This window comes from Sebastes umbrosus, chromosome 14 (genome assembly GCF_015220745.1).
Source record: "Sebastes umbrosus isolate fSebUmb1 chromosome 14, fSebUmb1.pri, whole genome shotgun sequence".
Classification (NCBI taxonomy): Eukaryota; Metazoa; Chordata; class Actinopteri; order Perciformes; family Sebastidae; genus Sebastes; species Sebastes umbrosus.
The window spans coordinates 10,019,876-10,045,960 of record NC_051282.1 but is presented as its reverse complement, the minus strand read 5'-3'; the positions used below and the strand labels follow the sequence as shown (position 1 = coordinate 10,045,960).

The 26,085-nt window shown below is 43.4% G+C and overlaps 1 protein-coding gene across 2 annotated transcripts in view; it reads right to left on the bottom strand.

Moving 5' to 3' along the window:
- Nucleotides 1-25,832, bottom strand: part of tnrc18 (trinucleotide repeat containing 18) — a 53,714-nt gene extending 27,882 nt beyond the window's left edge. The window contains exons 1-5 of one of the 2 annotated variants that reach the window (XM_037792576.1): nucleotides 25,497-25,832; nucleotides 23,550-23,901; nucleotides 8,098-8,238; nucleotides 4,559-4,663; nucleotides 2,315-4,168 (exon numbers count right to left, since the gene is read on the bottom strand). In XM_037792576.1, coding sequence (XP_037648504.1) covers nucleotides 2,315-4,168; nucleotides 4,559-4,663; nucleotides 8,098-8,238; nucleotides 23,550-23,760 — 2,311 coding nt within the window. In that variant the 5' untranslated portion in view covers nucleotides 23,761-23,901; nucleotides 25,497-25,832. Of the gene's footprint in view, nucleotides 1-2,314; nucleotides 4,169-4,558; nucleotides 4,664-8,097; nucleotides 8,239-23,549; nucleotides 23,902-25,354; nucleotides 25,476-25,496 lie in introns of those variants that run through there. The other variant, XM_037792578.1, reaches the window with a different exon arrangement.
- Nucleotides 25,833-26,085: the final 253 nt, after the last annotated feature.

Genomic DNA, 26,085 nt, shown 5'->3' with positions numbered 1-26,085 from the left:
TATTATTCAACATTTTCTGACATTTTATAGACCAAACAACTTATTGATTAATCAAGAAAATATTCAACAATGAAAATGATCATTAGTTGCAGCCCTAATTGAGAGGTAAGAAGAAGCAATAATGTGGTGAAAAGTAAAAGAGGAAACTGTGCGACAGCAGAGGAGAGCGGGGGAGAAGACAAGGTGACACTGGCTACATAATGGTGACACGACACAGCATGTCAAAACAAGGGGAGAAGCTAAAAATACGATGTTGGGCCAGTGTGTGCACACATACTGTACAAACGCACACACACACACACACACACACACGGAGTGACAGCTCTCACTCGGAGTGTCAGCTCTTATCAGTTATTAGTCTAGTGCCACAGGAGATGTGTGAACATACCACTACTGCCTCACTATACACACACACACACAGCCTGAAACCCATGGTGCTTACTATGAGGGCCACCGGCAAAAGACAGAGATGGAAAGTAAAAAAAATGTAAAAAGCAGGAGCACTCAACCAAGCAGTCCAGAATAAACATGAGGCTCTCCTCCTCGCACTCTTTCCCGTTAACCCTCTTCCATCTCATCGACGCTGACTGAAGGTCCCCGAGCAGCAGAAAGGTTTTATACGAGTGTGCTGAACCCTTCAGTTCTGCTCTAAAAGTGTGTGCATGTGTGTGTGTGTGTGTGTGTGTGTGTAGCCTGTAAAGGGACAAGGGACTTTAACAATCCCTGACATGCTCCGCAGGAAAGGTTTCAAGACTGTTACCAAGGTTACAGGGAGCCTGTCCCACATGCTATCCTCCCTGCATCAGAAAGCCAACGATTAGCGCTGCACGCCCCCTCTTTCTCCCCACTCCTCCATCTCACACTCTCTTTTCACTTCTTTACTTCCTGACATACCTCTCTCTTCCCGTCTACCAACCTATCGATCTACGTCCATCTGTCCATGTCTTATCATTAGCCTATCCTTCTTCTCCTCCTCCCTGCTTCCCTCCATCCATCCGCTCATCCATCCATCCATCTATTTGTGTTTTCTGCGTAAATCCTCTGCTGTTTATTTAGAGCTCTTCTCAGCGAGAGGGGCTGATGCTATTAGACCAATCACTCTGCTCGAGCAAGGAAATGAATAAACGCCCCCAACAGGCATGCACGTGCATGCACACGCATGCAGGCAAATACACAAACATCTCCCGCGGTTCCTCATATACGCTCGCGCACGCACACACACACACAGTCCGTCATTCTCAAGAGTGATCCATTGCTTAGCAACGCACCCATGGTCTTATTGTAATTCAAGGCTTGTTTGTAGCTTTTAGCAGCACTCTGTAATGACATGTTTAATGCAGAGCGGGTGGTGGTGGGGTGGAGGGGCTGAAGAAAAGAGTGGAGAAAGAGCAGGGGGCCTGAGGTGGGACAAGGAGGGAGCGCCGCTACAAAGACCTTCTCAGAGAGGAAGGAAGGGTGGGGAAGGAGGGAGGCATTCAACGAAATGAAAAGAGCAAGAGACTGAGAGAGAGGGAGAGGGGCTGAGCTGTGGGAGGACAGAAAGAGCACGGAGCTGAGACAGAAACAGAAACAAGGAGAAAGACAGAGAGATGGAGAGGGAGCACTGTAGCTGAATGACCTTGACGTACAAGAATAGAGCGCTGTATGGCAGGAATTGCTATGCAGCACAGAGAGCCTACAGACTCGCCAAAAGGAGCCTTTCAACAAAATACAACCCATGACATAATTAGTAATATTGGGCGGGGGGGGGGGGGTGGGCTGGGGGGGTTGTTTCTACAATCCCAATCGTGCATGAACATCTCAAAGTCAAACAGGGGGCTGAGGAAACATGACTTTGATCTGAAAAAGAAAATGAATCCTCCATTATTCATGGAAACCAAAATGAGGAATCATTTGCTCTTGGTTCATTTAACTAAGGGGATCTATGATCCCTGCAGTGCCATTCTGAGGGGAGCTACAGCGGACAGAGTTGAAAGCAAAAGCAGGAGGAAATGCATTAGGAAAATGTTTGAAATATAGTAAGTATACTTGATTTAACTTGCCAGAAACTATCAAATATAAAATGACTTGTGTGATTGAGCGAACGTCGCCACACGACTCCTGCAAGCATTTCAAACTTATATCCAATGATAATGCATCACAATAGAAATTATTCAGCTCCACGTGTACCTCCATCATTCATATGCAAGAAAGCCAATATTTTACTAGAGGGTTAACACCACAGGAATATAGGTCATGTGTTAAGACTGTGTTAAGCAGTAGACCAGCGATGCAGTGAGTTTTCTGGTGTTTCTTACATAAAAGACATCATTACCTTTGATGGCTGTTTGCAGCAGGGTTCTCTGTGTGTCTGAGGGTCCACTGGTCTGTTTACTGTGGCTCCCACTGTCTCTCTGCCGGGCCACAGCCACAGCAATGCCAACCGGAGGGTGACGCACCTCTCCCTCCGCCTCCCGGCCAAACGAGCGGGCGCTGTCCGGCCGCTCCTGCTCTCTCTTCAGCTGGGGAGGCACCCTCAACGACCCTGAACCACCCGATACAACTGAAACCCTTTCCCTGTCTCTCTCCCTCTCTCTTTCCCCCCTGTCTCTCTCCCTTTCCCTTTCCCGCTCTCTATCTTTTTCCCTCTCTCTTTCCTTCTCCCTCTCTCTTTCGGCTTCCATCCCAACGCTAGCCAGACCCCCGAAGGGCCCTCGGCCATCATTAGCGTGCCTGGAGGACCCAGGGCCTTCAGCGGCAAAGTTTCCACTGTATTTAATCAGACTCTGCATGGCTGAAACCTCTGCGGGATCCGACCCTGCTCCCCCGCCTCGCTCTCCTGCCAGTGACCCCCCAGGTCGGTAGAGCGCAGATGGGTCCAGGTAGCGTCTCTGACTCCCCTCCTCGCCCGCACGCCCGTGTCCGTGTTGGGAGGGGTGTGTTTGGGGGGAATGGCTATGGGCGGAGTGTGGGTTGTTGCTGGGCCGGTGCGTTGTGTGAGGGGAATGGGGCATTTGTGTGTGTGTCGGCTGGCTGTGGGGGGAGGAGAGTGTGTGTCCGTGTTGGGCTGCCAGGGCAGCCATGTGACTCGTGGCATAGTTGGTTAATGGGCTGATAGTATTCCACTTAGGCTCCGCCCCTGCCCGCTCTATGCCCAATCGGATTGAGTGTTTAGAGATGTCCCTGGTTTCCGGGCTGAACCTTGATTGACTGGAGGAGTAGGATGCGTCCTGGCCTCGTTTACCAACGGAACCATTGGAACAAATGACAGAACCTTCCTCTCTTTGATTGCCTGAATCGCCTGACTGGGAGAGTCGAGGATGCTCCATCAGGCTCCTCTCAGGAAACCTGTAGCTCTCCCTCTCCCTGTTTCTCTCCCGATCGCGCTCTCTGTCTCTATCGCGCTCTCTGTCTCGCTCCCTTTCTCTTTCTCTGTGTTTTTCGGCGTGTTTGTCGCGGGCCTGCGAGGCGATCTGGATGGGCCCGACCCGCTCGTCATAAACCTCCACAGAAGGCACATATGTCGGTGCGGTGACTCGCTGCTCTCTCATAGACTCTCTGGGTGTGGAAGGGTGAGGCAGGCCAGCGGCGGCGGGCTGAAGCGCAGGAGGAAGGCCGTAGATGTGGACGGTCCCAGCTGACGTGGCCACAGAGTCATTCCTCCTTTGTCTGTCTGAGTGAGAGTTATTTGAGTTAGCGTTAGAGTTATGGTTGTGGTGGGGTCGAGAGCCCCCCTCTTCATCCCGACCCCCTTTGTCTGTTTCTTGTCCATGAAACCTCCCACCCCCGCCTGAAGGGAAGGAGTGCTGTGGAGGCGACGGCCTGGATCTGGGCTGCACTGTGGAGGGCTGGGAGTGTGACTTCTGCTCGTGGTGGTGAGGATGGAAGGACCAAACATCTCTGTCTCGCTCGGTGTCCCGGTCCCTTTCTTTCTCTCGTTCCCGGTCGCCGCTCCTCGCCCTGCGGTCCTCCTCACTCCTCCCGTCCTGTGTCAGGTCCACCACGCTGTGCGGCCTCTGTTCCTCTCTCGACCGCTCCCTCTCTCTCTCCCTCTCTCCCCGGTAAGGCCGGTCCCTACCCCCGTCCCGTGACGTCCTCTGAGGGGGTGTGGAGCTGGACGGGGCGGTCGGAGGAGCAGATGGAGGGTGGAGAGGCAACTGGCTCAAGGAGGCTGGCAGGTAAAAGCCCTCTGAAAACACACAAAACATAAGAAACATGAGTCTAAAACCACAAACACGCACCTACTATGTGAACACAAACTGTTGAAACTGATGAAGATTCAGCAGGAGCACGCAGGCAGAGGTGAGCATGATAAATATCTAAATGTCAACTTGCCAAGAAAATATAACAGTAACACAAACCTACAGTAGATCAACAGTCATATCCAGGAAGAGAAGATGTACTATACATTTTAGCATGAAAATAAAATAAGAATCAAAGCAGCCGAATGTTGCCCATTTCAGCCTTCTCACTAAATGAAAAAACCTATTTCCACTGTTGAATCATCAGGATATGAGAGAATCTGTACACTAAATTCAGCCATTTGTCTCCATGAACGTTGTTGATGACAGCGACTGACCTTTATGTGAGTCGTAGAGAGGGTGCTGGGAGAGCGAGGGAGGATCCAGGTGCCCGAGGGACAGGTAGTGGCTGGAGTACAGGCTGCTGGGCATCGGAGGGTAGCCTGAAGACACACAAACACAGAATGTGTCATTACAAAAACTACACAATAACTCATTCTCTGGCTCAGTTGTCTATATAATAATGCATCCTTGTCAAACATATTCTGATTTCAGCTTCTCAAATGTGAGGATTTGCTTCTGCTTTTCTCTATTGTATATCACTGTGAATCATATATCTTTGGGTTTTAGACTGTTGGTCAGACAAAACAAAACATCTGAAGACGTCAAATTGTGATCAGCCTTTTTTTCCCCCGCCATCTTCTTTATAGGGCTGTCCTCAATCAAAGAAACACTTAGTCGACTAACACTCATACGATTTAATCAATTAGTTGATTTAATCAAAAGATCTGTCAAACTGAGTTTCTCCACAAAGAATCACTCAAAAGCACCACCTTAAATCTTGTGTTTATCAGAGATGTGCTCATAAGTTTCTTCGAAATAAGTAATTCAGGATGCAAAAAAAGCATAAAAAGCAACTAATCGGCTAAAGAAATCTTAGTCGACTGAGACCAAAACGACTGAATCATCTACTTTCTTAGATTTGATAGACCAAATGATTCATTCAGAAAAGAATCAGCAGGTTAATAGATAATGACACCAATCCTGCAATAAACCCTGCCTTCATGAAGTCTAAAATGTAATTTTGGAGGCTGCAGTTTGACTCTCGGCTCTAATTCAGACTATATTTGAGCATGTAAACCAGATTTGACCACTTTTAAAAACATATTAAACTTTGTGCCCGGACTCCTGTTTTGAAAGAGAAGGTTACAGTCGACCCCAGGTCACCTGCAACAATTTGTTTTGGCCATGAGTTCAGCTGGAGGTTGACGTTGGGCGAGAGTCTGCCCGTTGGCCAGCTGCTGCTCTCAGAGACCAGCTCTTAATATAGACAAAGCCTCGTGCCTGCTGTAATGCTCTGGATTTCTGTGTTAGGACTGAGCTGGCTGCAACTCTGACGCTGGCTGGGTGTCACCACGTGGAAAAAAAAAATAAAATAAAACTGCCACCCAGAGAGGGTGAGACATTCCCCTGTTCCCACACTCCGGCCACTTCAAGAAATATCAAAGACGCCGCTGCCGTTCCAGCACGAAGTGGAGAGCAGCAGAGCCGGAGTATAAATCTGTCTCGTCTCCGTTCCGAGAGGCAGAAATGGAGAAGCAAGAGGAGGCGGGTGGTGAGGGTGTCAGTGGTTAGAGGAAGACAGAAATATAAGAGGAATGATGTGACGGGACTAAAGGCATGCAGGATAAGTTTCTTGCAAAGCTTCCTTTAGCTAACAGCTAACCTTGATCTCTAACAGCTTTGATATGGTGTTCCCGTGCAGCTACGGTGCATCCCAGGCATATCCAAAGTCTGTCTCTTAGCTGCCGCCCGGAAACGTCTCCAGCTTTTAGTAACTTTAGCTGCTATTAAAGCCAGCCACCAGGTATTAAGGATCTCTCTCAGGCCGTGAATGATTCTATTCATATCAGAGCAAGTCGATTGTAAGGCTTCTTTAGTCAGCAGGAGGTTTTTAGCTTCTTCTTTAGCTTCCGATAGTTTAGCCTCAAATCAGGCTAAACTTTAAGTCGAGCGTCAAAAATCCATCCATCCTTTATCCCTCCTTCTTTGGTTGAATATAAAGTATAACAGGGTGCGTCTTGGCGGGGGCTGAAACTCTCACTTAAATACACAAACTGATTTGTGTATTTAAAGTATAATTTAAAGTATAATCTTTTAGATTTTCATAAGATCAAACCCTGTTTTTGATACTATTCATGGTCTGCATTTTTTCTGCAACAGCCATTCAACAGACTTACATTCTTTAATTACCTCTCAGTAAAGTAGTTTTCCTCGTTAGTGGCGGAGTCCTCCATTCCCGCACTGGGTTAAGTTTGAAGTCACAGGAAACATGGTATGCATGTAATCCAGCGTTAAAGGAAGAGACCTTTTCAAACCCTTTGTTTTTCCTGTGTAATGTTTGTTAATGCAGCAGCTGACAGGAAGTAAACTTGGGCCGAAAGCTGTTGCCCTAGCAACAGAACGGTAATGAAAAGGTCTATAGCTCATCATAAAAAAATATATCTATATATAAGCCAGCTGCCGTTTAGCTTATCTTGGTATAAAGACTGGAACCAGAGGGAAACCGCTAGCAAAATGCACCTACCAGCACATCTAAAGCTCACTAACTCACACATCATTAGAGCTGCCTCCTCTTAGTCGGTTTGGTCTCAGTCGACTAAGATTTCTTTAGTCGATTAGTAATTTTTTTGTGCTTTTTTCATGCTGAATGACTGATTTCCAAGAAACTTATGAGCACATTTCTAGTAACCTCACAAGATTTAAAGTGGTGCTTTTGTGTAATTCTTTGTGGACAAACTCAGTATCACATATCTGTCGATTAAATCAACTAATTGATTAGTCGACAAAATCGTACAAGTTTTAGTTGACTGAGAATTTCTTTGTTCGAGGACAGCCCTGCTCATTATATCTTGATTGTTTAATCTGCACAGAAACACAAATTAGCCATTTTATGGTTGGTTATGTGCTGTACTATTCTTGGCTCTGAGCAGTTGCCAGGGAACCAGCAAAGAGTCCAAGAAGTTGCTGTCTATAATCATAGCGCCGCCCCCCTTGAATCGTCCCTGAACCGAAGACAGTAAGATTGAGACAAAATCTTTAAAAAAAAAAAAACTAATCACACACAATCTGATTTGCTGTGTTTGGGAAGCGCCGGACAAGATCTGTGTCACACAGGCGATGCAATCAGTTTTAAAATGAACCCTAAATAGAATCCATTCGTCCTTCTCCCTTTACCTTGCCAAAACACACTGCGGGATACGCTCCCTCCTATCTGACCTTCTACTCCAGCGAGATTTGATAAGGAGACACAGAAGGACAGGAGGGAATGAAGGGGGGGACAAAGATTCAATCACTTACTGAACAGGCCTTAAGAAGAGCACAGAGACAGAGCGGTCCACGGAGAGGACAAAGACACACAAAGGTATATATATATATGTATACCTTTGTGTGTCTAAAAGTGTGTTCATAAGCTAGGTCAGGAGAGAGAAGTTGTAGAAAAGTAGGGCAGGACAGCTAGAGAGAGAGACAGTCAGAGACAAAGTGCATAATGGACAGGAAGCTCAAAAAAAGAACAAGAGAGAGGAAGATAGATTACAGTAATGCATGATAGGTGAAAGTAAGAGACAGGTGGAGGACGGAGGAAACAAGACGCATATAGGACAGAGCCGGGAGCAGCGCTAGCAGCAGAGAGACAGAAATGGAACAGGATCCCACTGGTGTAAGCAATGAGAAGCAGAGGAAAGAGACTCCTGGGCTTTAGACTGTGAGACATGTCATGAAAATATGATGCGTCTTTAAGACTTCTGTACTGAGACAGAAAAAGAGAGAGAGAGAGAGAAATGCAAATGTTTACTGATGCGAACGGTGATTTTACCTTCATGAGCATGTGATGCCCAGAGCTGAGCCATCTGCAGACCGCTGGGATTGGCCGATCTGTACGCAGGGTCAGAGGTCAAGGGGGAGGGCCCGGGATAACCTGACAGGAAGGGACTGGAGCCTGCCGGGAAGGCATCGCCTAGGAACAAGAAGCAAGACCGTCAGTCACCCTCGCAACCACAAGAACTCAAACTAATAAATGACAATCGATTTACACTGTACATGCTGTCACTTTGCTGTGTGCGTGCGTTTTGGGGTGTGTGCGGTGCACAATCGATGCGTGCTGATGGTTCTGTGCCAAAGCAGTCTGTTGTAATCACATTATTACTGAGCCAACATGCACTCTGCTTCCACAACACAGACCACAGACAGACTGCACGCTGAAGAAAGGGACAGTTAATGTAACCAACAACTGAAAACCACAATCGTCACAGCAGGAGTGATGAAAGGGTATGAAGGGAGCTGCGTACATCTAGTTGGATCAGACACGTTCGCTCTCTTGTCATTAGATCTGTCACTGTGTGATTTAACCTTTGGACCTCCCTTCACTGAATGTGGTTACCTCCTAATCCAATTGACAAACTAATTAGTCTTACCTTTAAACCACTTGTCTAATTGTTATCTTGTAGGACTAGGCAATATATCAATAATATATTGATATTGTGATATGAGACTAGGTATCGTCTTAGATTTTGGACATTGTAATATCGCACAAGTGTTGTCTTTTCCTGGTTTTAAAGGCTGTATTACAGTAAAGTGATGTCATTTTCTGAACTTACCAGACTGTTCTATTATTCATTATATCCACATTAGACATTACTGATGATTTTTTACCAAAAATCTAATTGTGTAAATATTTTGTGAAAGCACCAATAGTCAACCCTACAATATCTTCGCAACATCAGCATAGAGGTATTTGGTCAAAAATATTGTGATATTTGATTTATTTTTTTTCTCTCCATATCGCCCAGCCCTATTATCTTGTGTTTTTTTTACCTACAATAAAACAACTCTATTTGATTTTAAATTCTCCAGAAGATGCAGAACTAAGCTGAGTATAGCCCCACATATGACATCAGCACTCTGCTGATGATTTTCTAAATTAATCATTTGCTCCATGACATGTCAAAGATTGTGAAAGAATGCCAATCATAACTTCACTGAGCTCAAGGTGACAACCTCCATTTTCTTGTTTTGTCCGACCAAAAGTCTAAAACCCAAAGATATTCAGTTTACGATGGTGTATGACAAGAAGAAGCAACAAATCCTCTCATTAGAGAAACTCAAATCTGAGAATGTGTAGGATTTTTCACTGTTTTTGCTTGAAAAATGACTGAAACTACTAATCGATTATCAATATAGTTGCATATTACTTTTTGTCAACTGACTAATAGAACAATTGAGTTCCAGCTCTACATCGTAGGTTAGTCCATGATTTAGTCACATAGTGTTCCCTTCGTCAACCTTAAAGGAGAAATCTAATGTTATACAGCAGCAGGTATCTCCAAAGGACTTTCTTGTGATCCACAGATATCTAATCTCTGCCCAGAATGATAAAATATTTGCACGGCACGAAACCAACGTTTAAATCCAATATGTCCACAGACTGCTGCTATGGCCTGTGAGGAAGACTTTAATATCATTGATGTCAACTCTTCTATATTAGATTCATTTCAGATTCAGGCTTTTCAACAAACTTCCTTCCATCATGTGAGGGTTTGTTGGCATTAACTTTTCTGTTATGATAAAAAGACATTACCAGAGTTTCATTCTGACCCTAATAATGTAGAAACGCCAGTAGAGCAACCACCACTCCTTCCTTGTAAACATACACTCCGTTCAAAGCATGTTGACGTCACACACTTCACCATTAACACCAACTCCATCACTGCAACATGCACACAGTAAATCCTCGTAAAACATTTCATATCTCAGCATGATAAAAAAGTTATTGATTGTTTTTATTAGACTCCACCCTCTGCATGTGTGACCATTAGTACACTTTGAACCTTTGAACCATTAGTGCCTCTTCCAATCACAAACTCCTAAGAGCTGGAAAAGGTTTCATGTTTAGCTGAGGTTTCCCCCCCACACACACCCGGCCCATTACTGAACGCACTGCACAGCCATTACCCTGATAAAACTAACCATGTGTGTAGGGGAAAGGGTGCTGTCTGTATATGGGCGAGGGGGAAGGGTGTGTGTGTGTGTGTGTGTGTGTGTGTTTCTGTATTAGTCCTGTGGGAATCTGAGAGAGACATGCTGTGCTCACTGAGTTTCCCCTGCATCTAAATCAGTACATTAAAACCGCAGTCCGTCAGCGCCTGCACACACACACACACACACAGCATTTTAAATCAATAGCAAATGCAGCTTTCTAATTAATCACAACAGAGGCGTGTACACACTCACACACACACATACAGGAGTAATGCAGTGTGCCTCTGATAATACAGTGACGGTGGATCCTTCCACACCCAGCTTCATAAGATAGATTTATTCAAGTCTCTCCATGTTTGTATGTGTGTCGAGTGTGTGTGTGTAGCTGCACTGCATCACTGTATGATCACTCACATGTGCAAACAGTTTTGTGTGGGTTTGCAGTGACTGCCCTTTGAGTCAGAGACACTGCAGGAGTTTCAAACACACACACACGAACAAATACACGTATAAGATAGATGTGCAAAAACATAGGCATGCACATATAAATCCACACAGTCAGACATGGAAACATGCACAACCGACCACACGCACGCATGCACGCACGCACGCACGCACGCACGCACGCACGCACGCACACACACACACACACACACACACACACACACACACACACACACACACACACACACACACACACACACACACACACACACACACACACACACACACACACACTCACACTCGCACTCACAGCCTGTGATTAACATTCAGTCTCAGTCCGTTAACTCTGCAGGAAAACACACCCCCCTCGTCCTGTGAGGAGCGCTGAAGAGCAGCACGGCGGTGAGGTTTTACCTCCAAAAAGAGACAACTTTCTATCTGTGTGTGCAGTCTAATAATACAATCTATTATTCATCATCGCAGAGACATATTCACACACAGAAGTGATTATACTACTCTGTCCTGTTCATCTGTACATCGTCGATGTCCAAAGAAAACCATCCACATATGGTGATTTAGAAAACTAAAAGCATAAAGAGCCTTTTATGCAGTGAGAATATTATATTTTGTCGACACCCGTGGGAACTGGTGATAAAAGTAAGTGTGGTTTAATACTACAGCAAACACCCGTTGAGCAGCTACTTGGTATATCTATTTTCAGCGCAGCCAAACATCTGCGCTGTTTTAAGAAAGAAGTCAGTCAATAATTTGTCTTTTTCCAATTGTGTCGTGAACAACCGCAATCTGAAATCACATCTCACACGATGCAAGTAGCAGGGTTCTCGCACCTTCTTATACATCAGATTCAAGGACTTTTCAGGCTCAATTCCCTCAAATTCAGGGACCCAACACGGCATAGTTTGAGACGCGGATCAAGGTTAATTACTGATACAATACTGAGAAGTATTTCTTTCTTTCTCGAGGCAGATGGTGCGTGATAAAATGACGCAACTGCGGAAGACATGCATGCATGCAACCTCGAAGTAGTCTTCCACTCTTCATCTTTTTTTCCTCTTTTTTTTACTATTTGCAAAGCTTTATTTCTCAGTGCAACTTGTGAACATTCACACTACATCATTCATGACGCGGTGGTAGGTTTTTTCTTCATCCATCTAATGCATCTGTCAGGCATTATTTATATAAAAGAAATTCCAGCAACCCAAAAATCAAAGACTAAAGACATTTCCCTCACAAAGTAGTGGTATTTAATTTTTAATTTATAAGGGACATGTAATGTTTTATACTTCTATTGAATATAATCCAATCAATCTTATTTCCATATATGTATTTTGCATATACAGTTCCCTTTGTTAACACCTTATTTTGAAAACCGAACGTAGTCACACGTGTATACTTCTGCTAACTTTGCCAAGTCCGTCGCTAGCTCACCTCGTTAGCTCCGTTCTCATTATACATCCATGGTCAGCTCCATCGGTGCTGTTTGAATGCATTTAACATAAATGTTAGTATCTGGGTGCTCTACTGTTGTAGCGTCGGTCAATTTGACCACGGAGATGAGAGTGACGGCCGGCTTGACTGCATAGTACCGCAATACAATAACGTTTCCTGTCCATGACAGAGCAGCTTTAGCCATGATGTCTAGCTCTGCTTTTCCTGTCAATGTGTGAAACCCAAAGTGTTTCCATACTTTACTGTATGTGTAGTGTTTAACACTTTGGATTTAAAAAGGGTGAAGGTCGTATTCATGTGGAACCTCCACCATTTTCCATTATCTCGTATCGGCTCACTGGTTTGTTTTGGTTTAGACAGATACGCAACGGATATGACGTCACGTTACTCTGACTACAACAATAAAAGCGATAACTTCCTTCTACCTCTGCATAGACTCAAATTAAGCAAATATATTGATTTTCGCATTAAAAACATCGATTTCAAAATCGTAAAAAAAAACAAATTGTGAAACATAGGTGAATCGATTTTTTTCCCAGCCCTACTAGCTGTACAATATACCGCTTAGTACACGACTCGAACTTAAGAAATCAATAATTAGACATAAAAATGGACCTCCAGAGTCCAACATCAGATCTGCGTACATAGCAGCGGTCTGTTATACATAGCAACAATCTGTTATACATAGCAGCGGTCTGTTATACATAGCAACAATCTGTTATACATAGCAGCAGTCTGTTATACAGAGCAGCAGTCTGTTATACATAGCAACAATCTGTTATACATAGCAGCGGTCTGTTATACATAGCAGCGGTCTGTTGTACATAGCAGCGGTCTGTTATACATAGCAGCAATCTGCTATAAAGAAATGACAGACCGTAGGACGCCGTGTTTGACCAATCAGAATTGAGTATTCTACAAAGCCTCTACAAAGCCGTGTAATAAATGATATGAAACTTTGTGTTCTGTTAAAAACACATTGTTCTTTTATGGACGTCAGATGCCAAAGTCAAATAACTCGTGACATTTACTGACTGACTATTGAACTGAACATTATGTTCCTGTTTTTTTATGTATCGCCATTGTTTTCAGTGTGACTATAAAATGTGATTTGCCGTTTGTGACTAGTGTAACATGTGAGATAAAGCATGGTTTAACTCCAGCGACTCATGACTTTTCTATGTAATTTGATAATGTGAGCTATAATATAAATCAACCTTTAAAAATGCTAAGAAACCCGTTTTCCATCATTCCCTCCAGCGTGTGTCAGGATACGTGCCAGAAATGTTGTTCTAACAAATTATTCTCACCTATGATCCACTTTCTAATTGTTACCTGGTGTGTGTGTGAGGAACAAAACGTAGACACAATGAACACATTCACAACCAGCACCTGTCAAAGATGTTTAAGTCCTGCTAGGATGCCAGGCGTTTAAAATTCCTCCAGGCCAAACACACACACACACACACACACTCTAGTTGATGTCCCACTAGAGTATGGATCAATCTCAGCATCACAGCCGCCTACAGGCCCTTTATCCATGTGTGCAGCGAGTACACACACACACAGCTACATACAGTCCGCTACGTGCCAGTGATCAGGAACAAAAAAAATACAATCCCAAATTCCCTTTTCCCCTTCCTGAACAGTCGAAGGGAGGAAAAGGAGGGAGGGGTAGAACGAGGGAAAACATTTGCTCTCCTCGTTCCAGAAACAACATCCAAATGGTAGCTGAGAGGGAAATGTTCCTTTAAATGTTTTGGAATTACTCTCTCATTACCTCCCTCTCTCTCTCTGTCTGTCTCTCTCTCTGTCTCTCTCTTTCTTTCAGCCCTTTCCTTCCTCTCTCTCCCTTCACAACTCCATCCCCGCTTTCCCCCCCACACACACACACTTTGGCTCCCACTTCACAAGACAGTTAGTTTGCCATATTGGGATAAACAAGTTGCCAAGAAACGCGCTCTCTGACTTCCCAACACGTTCTGAGCCTCCATTTTCAGATCCTCATAAGAAACGTATCTCCATATCAGAGAGGAGAGAGGAGGCCTGCTGGAGATCAATTCTGATAGAGCGGCAAATCTGACACACACACACATACACAATGAGAAACCAGAGGAATCAAACTTGAGATCGCAAATCGATCTTAGATGGACTGAAAAACAATAGAATCCAAAAACGACAATACTGGATCACGTACAAAAAGCCTTAAAATACAAGAGAAAAATCTCTGGTGTAAATGTTCGCCAAAAACACACACACTCACCACAAACACGAACACACACACACTCTCTGTGAACCCATCTGTTATCCATCAGTGGTACTCAGAGCAGGGTTAGCTGGGGGGGAATCTCTATTATTGATCTCTGGTTTTTATTCCCTGCAAGAAAAACATTCAGACTGTAAAACTCTGCTGTGCTGTCCGCCTCTGCCACCGCTAACTGGCACACTGACACTGGTAACCATTAATCCTGACAGGAACGCAGAAAAAGAGGTCCTCACTCACTCAGGATTTGCATACACGTCTGGCAACACGTATCTGTCTTTATGTGTGATGGGCGTGTGTTCACTCAGGCTGTGAGCATGTGGTTTAAAAAGTGTGCGTCGGTCTGTTAATGATTTCAAAATGTACATATGTGGTTTTCCTGCCTTCTGAGTTGTTTAGAGAAAAATATTTTGTTTGTGAGCTCAAGCTGAACACAAACAGTTTCTCAACTTCACTTAAAAATGTCTCTGTGACAAGTTCACGTTACGACACGTCAACCTTTAGTTTGACAAACAAACCGCACTGCAATGTGTTTATATCTGATGTGGTTATATTTTGTGTTATTGTTTGTTGATAAAAAGAAATTACATAATACATTTGCATAAAAAATAAAATAAAATCTGGTACTAAGCATGTTACTAACTACTGTTGTATAGAAAGTAGGGCTGTCAAAGTTAACACGATAATAACGTGTTAATTGGGTTTCTGGACAATATTTGTCATTGTTTTGTGTTGTTAATTGATTTCCAATAACAGAAATATACATACATTTGCATAAAGCAGCATATTTTCCCACTCCCATGTTACTTGACAAATCTCCCTTTAAGGTACATTTTCAACAGATAAAAATGTGCGATTAATCGCGATTACATATTTTAATCGATTGACAGCCTTAACATCAAGTGTTGTATAGAAAGTGTACTGGGAAACAGCAGATATCTGGTTAATAATAATACTATTAATAAAAAGTAAAAAGGCAATAAGAAGAGGAATTGGGGGGGAGGTAGCGCCCCCGACACAAGACAAATGGCGAGAAATTGTTGAAGGAATATTCTGACATATAGCTTAAGATAAGATAAACCTTTATTGATCCCCAGAGGGGAAATTAGGTTGTTGCAGCAGCGCAGGGACGGCAATAAAGATAAATAGATAAAGTAAAAGAATAATTAATAAGAGGTATATAACACTAAAATAAACATAAAAATTGAACTACACAAGAGACAAAACATCCGAGGTAATGTACCAGTACTGTGTGATTAATGAGGCAAAACTTGGGACTTGAAAGCACAACTGAAACAAAACTGGAAACATTACAACGGACATTACACAAGACTCAAGGATCCACCAACGAGACCACATGATTAATAGAAAATGAATTTCCCAAACAGTTTTTTGTTATGGTTATGATCTAATGCTGCAAATCTCTTGGCAATAAAGATTTAAGTATAAATAATATACATCTTGCCGTCACTCCCAAAACACGCTGCACATCATTGCTGTAATTATATAAGTGGGGCAGAAACCAGTGTCTTTATTAGTTTCTTGTAGTGCTGCCCCCTCTTAGTCGATTAGTCGACTAATCTGTCGTTTTGATCTTAGGCTACATCCACACTATTACATTTTAATTTTAAAATCCGTTTATGCCTAGCGTCAACAATACTTTGGCCTTTTTGAGCCACTAAAATGGAAATGTACAGACAACAACTAAAACGAGGGGAAACGTGTGTTGACCAAATTTCTTGACCCATTACGAAGTAAAACTTTGATTTGTAACTGTTAACAAGAGTAGCAACAGTAGCAGCCTGTAACCGCGTTTGAAGTTAGTCGACTAAGAATTTCTTTCATCTAGTTTCTTGGAATAAAAATATAAAATTTGACTAATTAAGCCAAAGACAAATTATCCAGAACGGTTTAGTTAATGTGTTTCACCCGTTGCTACTGGAGACTTTTTTAAAAGATTTCACCATTTCTAATTTTAAAAGCCAGTTAAGCTCATAGTTGTACTTGGTAAATTGCTCACGTTGTTATTGTATGTTCTTGCAACAGTTAATGTATGTTTTTGATTGAGTATTAAAGCTGGATTGAGTATTAAAGCTGGTTATGTTTACATTTGCTAGAATACAGGTACATTTGTGTTATTTATGATCGGTGCAATGGGTGAAACAAGCTTGTGTGACTGTTATAGTCTGTTATGTTGTAATATTGTGTAAATACTAGGACTAGAGCATCAAGTCTGGAAAAGAAATCATCTGCCGTGGGAACATTGTCCTGACTCCTGGACTTGTGCGTACACTAACTAACTTTGTTAAAACAGCTGATACACTAACAATCTTTAAAAATACTGAAATTATAATAAGTATTTTTCATGGCAGACATTTTGATTGTCATAATAGGAGAAGCAAAGGACTTACTAATAATTAGGGGTGTCTTGATTTTGATTCTAAATCAGAAAAACGATCCAAATTAGCTTACGAACTCGATCATTGAAAAAAAAAGCGTGATCGCCGTTTTTTTGTTTTTCTCCGCCCGGCCTACATGCGTGTGAAGGAGAATACAGCTTGAGCTCAATGTAACAGCCACCACCTCACTTATAGTTAAAACTATAAACCAGCACAAAAATCCCAATTACTAGCACAAGCCATCATATTCTGAAAAAACACATTACATTACAAACACTAACAAAAGTATAATTTGCATTTTGGAACATAAAGTACCAAACTTAAAATACTCAGTCCAGCACTCGGGACTAGGCAGGCATGATGGGAAGTGTGGGCCGCCCCTGTCGCAGCACTTCCTGCATATGCCTGTGGCATTTTACACTGCATGAATTAGCCTAGCAGCTAGCAGACTTTAGTTAGTTAGTTAGTTAGTTAGTTAGTTACTTCTCATAGCTCTTCTACTCTTACTTGGTTTAACATTAAGTCACTGCATCTCCTGACAAAAGAACACCACGGTTGAATTTCAGTAAATGACAACAAAACCACATTTTTGTAGATTACATCACACTTGTAATGCACTGCAGAAGGATTTAAGTTTTGTTTTTGTAATGATTACATACTGAGGTAGGTCACACAGATACTGATATTGAAAAGATGCAGCTTTTTATATTATATTTTTAGTTTTTATTAATATTTCATATTGTAGACTTTTTGAAAGACTTTCTAAATATAAAGGAAGTGCAGTTCTCTTTTTAAAGAAGAATTTGAAATTATAAACGACAGTTGTCAGGGCATAAAACCAAGGCTCTGCTGATCTTCACGAATCAAGACTTCATAGTCAAACAATGGCATGTTTAAATCGAAAGTCAAATCGAATCGCGACACCCCTACTAACATTAACAATGGCTCTGTTCTATTGAAATGCCCCAGTAAGCCATTACAGTGCGACAGTGAGCCACCGTGCACAATACCAGCACCCTGAAACTGAAGCAGCTACAATGGAGCAACTTCAATTAAAATCCAGCTAAAAAAAGAGCAGTCTGCCACACAAAGACCAACGTATTCACCTCAACCAAACAATAGAAACGACACAAAGTTTGTGTTGTTGTTTTTCTTGCAACTCTTTCATGCAGAAGTTGCTCTGCCAGTTGGATGGAAACACACCTCATGTGTGTGTTTGAGTCTCGCTGCGCCGTGCTGTTGCACTCAGAAATCTCCCGTGAAGACGGCAGGTGTTATTTTGACACACACACACCTCGATAGCAGCAAATGGAAACAAGCTCGCAACACACACACAAGATCATGCGGTGTCAGAATGGCATGCACAGTTGCAATGAAACACACATGCACATACATTCAAGAAACAAATGTCATCTACACTTGTAGCACAGGGCGGGTCGACTTTTGGTTAAACATTCATCATTAACTAAAGTGGCAATGACACAAAACCACCGAGGGGCTGACTAACAGGAAATCATCTGATCTTTTTTTTAAATATGTGATGAATGTTATCAGGACATTTCTCGGTGATAGAGAAGATTAATCGAGACTCTTCCTGTGATGTTGGTGCAGAGTAAAAACCACATGACAGAGCGAGTGTGCCATTCATTCACTAGAAGAGGTTATCGGTAAATCTCAGGGACACTTTCAAAAATAAATGTCAGGTGTTGAACAGTCAAATGTGTAGGTTGGCTGTGGCTCAACAGGCTAAAGCACATACCACATTAGTTAAACAGTCCAATTAGACATGTCAAACCTGCTCTGTGTGTCTCTAACATGTCACTACACATTTTAAATCTCAACTATGTCTGCTGGGAGGAATACTATAATGTGATGGGACACGTAGAGACTCAACAGACAGACATAACGCAGTGTGTGACCTTTGTGTGTTGTTTGAGTTAAAGGGAGGGTTTCTGGCAGAGTGAACGACTTAGCTAATGCTTTGGGTATTTCGACATGCCGCGGCACGCTCGTTTTCCCACATACACACACACACGCACACACACTGGCCTATCACTCTTGTGTTTGACAGCTGTGTGTGTGCGTCGTAGGTGTGTTTGTGTGTGTGTGTGTGTGTGTGTGTGTGTGTCGTTTGTCTGCCTCCGACAGGTTTATTGTAGCAGGGCAGCAGTGCCTTGTGCTTTCTCTTAAGGGGCCTGTTTTCTCTCCTGAAGGATTCAATTAATCTGAGAGGGGACGTGTCCGAGCCACGTCTTCTCACACACACCCACACACACACACACACCTACGTACGTAGGGGTCTGTGTCTTGAATACATATAAACACACACTCACCACATTAATTTTAAAGTAAACAGACACACTAAGCAAGTGGCGTGGAAGACAAATTGGTATTGGCCAAGACAACGCTGCCCTGCCCCGCAAGCTACATGAATTATGCTTACACTCGTGTGTGTGTGTGTGTGTGTGTGTGTGTGTGCGTGTGTGTGCGTGTGCGAGAGAGAGACTGAAAGAGAGAACATTTGAAGGGCTACCACATTTATCTAACCGTGTACGACTGTGTTGTGGTCAGGATAAATCTCTTCCTTTCTCTCTGCAGAGAGTCCCAGGGGGAAACCCCGGCTCTAACTGCACTAAGCACAATCACATGCTCCCGTTCCCATCAAGACCTCAATCCTCTCATCTACACTGTTCCCCTCTCTCTCTCACACACATACACACGCACACACACACACAGACAACAACCTCAGCTCTTATCCCTTGAAAACAAAACGCTGCTTTCCACCTTAGGGATTGTGCCCACTTAGTTCTCCTTCTCCATTTGTCTTGAGCTGTTTTCATCTCCATCTATTGACTTCCCTTCTCTGCACTCGCTGCAACACCTACATTTGCCTCTGTGTCTCACTCCTATCTGCTGCTACTCCCTAGTGAACACTGAAAATGTGTGTGTGTGTGTGTGTGTGTGTGTGTGTGTGTGTGTGAGAGAGAGACAAAAACGCAGAAAAGTTGCTGGTTCAGACGTGTTATCTCTTAAGTCTCACCGATGAGGGACGCCGCCCCTGAACAACATGTTCGCCTCATTAAACATGCATTTGTTCCAAACTGTACTGCTGAACGTGTAAAGGTCATTCCATACAATTGAAGCAATGCTCTACAACAATGCCCACTTGATAAAACACAACAGAGATTCAACATGAGATGCATGCTTCTACAATTTCTACCGCTCTCAATGCCCGGGAAAAAAAATGCTGGAGGTCAGGGAGTGAGTTGTTTTACGTTTCCCACAGCTGCAGCAACATTGTGTTATTGGTTTAGGGCTGCAACTAACAATTATTTTCATTGTCGATTAATCTGTTGATTATTTTCTTGATTAACCGATTGGTTGTTTGGTCTATAAAATGTCAGATAACGGTGGAAAATGTCAATCGGTGTTTCCCAAAATCCAAGATGACGTCTTGTTATGTCCACATTTAAAAAATATTCAGTTTACTGTCACACAGGAAACAGAAAATTTACATTTAATTAGCTGGAATCAGAGAATTTTTAATTTTTTTTTCTTTAAAAATTACTCAAATCGATTATTAAAGTAGTTGGTGATTCATTTAATAGTTGACAAATTGGTCAAAAGCCAAGGGAATTTATTTCACATTCTGTTTGATTGTCAAGTGATCTCTAGGAAATGCGGTGCAAAAGAACGCTTAGCATCAAAAATGTTGCCTATATGGAAAGTAATCTTCAACTTCTTCCCCTACACAGTCTTGATTCTTGATACTCGCCCTTCAAAATAAAATAATCTGCAACCTTTAACAGTAATAGTAGTCTCTCTCCAGCACCGTCTCCTCGGTGCAGTCACATTTCAGCAGGTCCTACCTCCGCTGCTCTCAGATGCCAGAGGGAGGGAAAAGGACAGATGGCCTCAATCTGGTGATGGAGGCTCCGGCAGACCTCCTCGAGACAGAGGACCATTTACAGCCATTTTACATCTATAAACAGTGACTCAGACCTCGCCGTGTTTAGATAAAAACCTGAATGAATAGGAATAGGTGCTGCTGCGGGGTTTGCTGATGGAAAACGGTGTCTTTACAGAGTGTGCACGCAGCAGAAATGTCAACAAACTCTTTGCAGCTTCACAATGCATTTAAAACAAATGTTGAGCTGCCTCACACACACGCCAACCTTGAGTTGTGGAAATAAAGGAGACACTCTATTCCGTTAAGTCAGGTGGAAACCCTATTAAAACAGAACTAAAACAGAAAATAAGGGAGACTCCTGGGAAATAAGGGTGTGTTGGCAGCAATAAACAGTCAACCCTTCTATCGAGAGGTCAGCCAAGAACAACAGTGCAAAACAAATGTCTTGAATTCCACGAGACGCATGTAAACAAAAACAGTAGCAGGGCGCCCTTGGCTCCTCTGATTACACGCCGGGTCCTTGAGCGACTAGATTCACGCTGTTATATTGCAATTAAACGGGAACATTATGAACATTTTGCAATTACCGGGTAATTATCACGTAATAGGGCTGTATGGTGTTATTACAAGCATGGGACTGAGATCTCAATTGGGTTTGGTTAATGTAATGTGTGGGGATTTGATATTGAGGAGTGCCATAAAGCTAAATGACCTGCATCGTACAATAGTGGCGTGTTTTAGTGGGTGGAGGCAGATAGAGAGAGTCAGAGAGTGAGAAGGTCAGTGTGTGGGCAGAATAAAATGTATCCCGTTTTAAAGGAGTGTTTAAACTGCCAATCTGGGTTGGAACAGTGGTTGGTCGTCCCCCCTGCTCCTCCTGGCTGCACATCAAGTTGTTCCAAGCAAGTCTGCAGGCACACACACACGCACATACACACACACACACACACACACACACACACACACACACACACACACACACACACACACACACACACACACACACACACACACACACACACACACACACACACACACACACACACAGCAAGCAATTTTCAGCTCGTTTCAGAGCCACGGGAGGGGAGATGGAGGAACATCATCCCAACTGAAACACTGCTGCTGCAAACACACATTTTACCCTGTAATGGTATTTGCATGATTTACAGCAAATTCATACATCTGATCACCTGAAAATATTATTCTAGAGCCACAGAAAAAAAAATCAGTTCAACTAGCTGCAATAAACTGGCACATCTCGTTGCCACGGTACACCCATCAATCATCCTAACGCTCCCTGCTGCGAGTTGATTTTATCTCTGACAGCTTTTTCATGTGCGTGTGTGAGTTGGAGTGTGTGGGCTCTGTCGGTGTGTCAAATTAACGTTTCATCAGAGCCCTGCCCTGGGAGCACCGCCTCACTTTCCCAGACCTCTAGTACCACAGTTCCAAGTGACAAGTGCTGCTGCATTGAACCCACGCTCTGCGATAAGGACGGGGGGGAACACACAACTAAACTGGAATATTATTATCTCCGGGGGTTTACCTCTGAAAAGAAACCAGAGAAGCTGTAATTGTATCTGTCTGCAGCTACATGACTTCAGGGGGATGCAAGTAACTCGATGAGAGCATTTGTCAGACTTTCCATTTCCCCAAAAAAGACACAGCAGACCTATCTTTTCCTACACATATGGTTTGAACCTAGATGACAGCGCTCTGACTTTCCCTTTGACTGACCACAAAACTGTATGCAAAACATGCAATGTTATCTTGCACGATGTTATTTCAAGGCTTTCATTACTAATAGCAGGAGCAGGCATCAGTGTGTGTGAGGGCAAAGTAGGAAGGAAAATCACCAGCTCAGCAGGGAATAACATATAGTATACTGTAGATGATGTACGGACCAAAGGGGGGTAAGACAACACACACACCTACGTGATGTAAACAAACACGTGGAGGTTTGCTTTAAGGAGCATCTGCCTTCATGCCACACCTTCTCTTTATTAACCAAAAACATTGAGTTTGCACCGAACATGTTCTCATTTCACACACACACACACACACACACACACACTTGATCTCTCTCTCTCTCTCACAGATTCCCAAATATACTTAGAGCAGCAGCAGGGATGTCCAACACAAATGCAGGTAAAAGCAGCATCAGCTATTTGCCAAATGTTCCAGGAGAGTGGCTTTTACTCCAAATACAGCAGATTGAACCACAGCCATTTTTCCCCCTCTCACAAACACTCCCCCACTACAGAGTAGAGGTGGTCTGTCATCCCTCTGAGGTCTCAACTTTACCACCCCCCACTCCTCCAAACACACACACACACATAAACTGCATCTGCTCTCACAGCAATGACGGTGTAATGGTCCACACATGCAATCCAAGACCATTGCACCCTGACCTGCATACTGCTGCAACAACACACCCACACCACCACCACAACCCTCCACAGCCAGCCAGCCCTCTGACTGTGTTTGTGCCTTAAAAACACACCACTGCTGCTGTGTGTTGCAAGTCATTTTCCACTAATGCATTGCCCGTTAGAAAAGGCTGACAATCCTTAACACGATCCCATACTTTCACATCTGAAACTTGTGTGTCACAGCTTTATAGCAGCCACACCTCCTTATGGAAGCTACATCTGGGTACATTTCCCACCGTGGCGACATCCAAGCGATGACCGCACATGATGCACAAAATGCGCAGCGTTTATTTCAAGTTAATCATTTAAATGCAATGCTTTTTTGTGGGGTTTACATACAGCATTGAAGCAGTATAACGTCATGTTACTCACTGTGGTGTGGATGTAGGTTAATGGCCGATGAATGCATGAATTTTCCGGAGTGGAGATTCGGCGGATGACTCGAGCCCAAGTGCCCGGGCGAGGGAGCGATCCTCCCGGCTGCAGCAGCTGCTCCGAGTCGGTGAGACTCCATGGCGAGCCCCGCCAACAACGGAGGTGGTACGTGGACGGATCGGGGAGGTCCAAAATCTCTGCCATCCATTATCCACAGTGGGGGAAAGTTGTGAAAAGAAATAGTCCTGTTCGGATTATTATAGGCCCCCTATTCCGAATAAAAAGGCTATAATAATAATGTCTTTAGTTTTCCAGGCGATTGTGGCTCCTTCTCGGCCATCCTGCTGACCTAGAAACACAACAAGAAACACGCTTTATATATATATATAATACGACGCTGAACAAACTGTTGGTAGTTTTTAGGATTTCTCCTCTTTTCCAGCGAACAGGCGGTCCATATGCGCAATGACGCAGTTTGGAAAAACACTCCAAAAACTAAACCTGCTCGACAGTAAAGACTACATGAGTTGCTCCTGATGGATCCTGTAACTGCAGCTCTAACTTATATATCTACAATATTAAGATTATTTTTTTTCTAGCAGCACAGCTCCACCCCCCTCCCATACACCGACTCACTGAGCAGGCAGCGGCCGCTCTAGGAGCTCCTATTCCCGGGTAAACACCACCAGGAGAGCGGGGCTGGACAACCGGCCATGGAAACACACCTTCAGCGATCATGCGATGGAAACACGCACACGGTCACATTTAACAACCTATTCCACCTTTTTTTCCGATTACCCAGCTGTTTCCTAAACCAGCTATGTGTTATTGGGCTCTGGGCCGAGTCGTCGTCCTGTAAACCAATACACACCATAAATACTGGAGGCGCATCAAATATAAATTTCAAACGGGTTAAAAATAAATAAGGTTGCAAAAAGAAGCCTGCATCATTAATCAGCGAGGTGAGCGGTGTTCTGTTGCCCACAGATGAGCATTTAGTCCCGGCTACATGGGTGCTGCCCAAAGGACCAAAAACACTTTAAATCCACTGTTTTAAAAACTAAAAATCTAATTTCATATATCCACTTTATTCATGCTCTATCTTATTAGTTTGAGCTAGTATTAATATATAATAATATTATTATTCAGTTTATCCACATGGACTCGAGCAATGCGTCTTGAATCTGTTGAAAATGTTAATCATTTTTGCAAAACAGCTGATAAAACATAATCTTTGCACACATATGTAGGTGTGATATTAAAAAACACTAAAATACAATAAAAGCTACTTTAAGGAGAACAACAACAAGCGACTTTAAGCGATTGGGATGACATTTTTGTGTGTTGTTTTTTTTAATTTTTTTTTTTATATTAACCAAAAAATATAGTGAAACACTGTGAGTTATATAAGTTAAAAACAAAGTTAACCTTCACAGGATTGATGCAAAGTAGACACATTAACAGCGAGGACTCGTGATATATCCAGGCGGGCGGGATCTGACTGAATGCTTCACTAATCACAATAATAAACCTATTTTTCCTGGAGAGAGAAATACACCAGATGGACACAAATGTTGCCTCTTTTATCCCCCTAAAGCACACGCACGGCAGGTCGGCTCTAGCTGGTCCTGTCGCTGTGGGTGTCCGGTTGTTGGTCCATGCGGTGCGGCGGCGGAGCAGCGCGAGGAGCAGCGCGAGGAGCAGCGCTTCAGCCACGTTTCAAACTTTTTTCACGGTTCCATTAAACCGACACGCAAAACTTTCTCTGGCGGAAACGTTATCGAAAGTGGGATTTTTCTCACCGACAACAGAAAGAGCTTTAAAAAAAATCCAAAATGTCGTCCTCCGCGCCCTTTTCACTCACATTAGCTTTAATTATTGTTTTTTAAACACTTTAATGTCGCTTGAAGAAGAAAACTGAAGAAAAAAAAACCTTCCGCTTACTTGAATGTGATAAAAACCTGGAGGGGGAAGAAGAAGGAGCTAAAAGTGTTTCCTAAAACCCGTCCAGGTTGCTGGGAGCAGTGTAGTAGTCCATTACAGGCTGGTCCGGAGGTAAACTGGGGGATAACTGGAGAGAGAGAAGCCCCTCTGCTCTGACGCGGCGCGGCCGTAAACTCCTCAGCAATGAAGCACAGCATTGTTTTTACAAGCCCCGCCCATCACCCCTCGCTGCCGGCCAATCACAGAGCAGCCCTGGACGTTCCACACAGCTGCTCTCTGATTGGCTGTATCAAGTGTCAATCAAAAGCAAAAAAAAAACAAAAAGCAAACCCTGGCCGCTCGCCAGCACTATAAAACCAATTATGGAGCAAGGAGGTTGAGCCGTTTCAAGGTCCCCTCTCCCTTCAAGACTGAGTGATCAAAACAAGCAGTGGGTTTCTTTTAGTGGTGGTGGGGGCCAGTTTCAAGGCGACCCCCCCCCACCCATTTCCACGCTAATTATAATAGACGCTCAAAGATTTGGAAAGTATGGGGGTACCCTTAAAATATTGCACTCGATATTTATTTATTTATTTATTTATTTATTTAT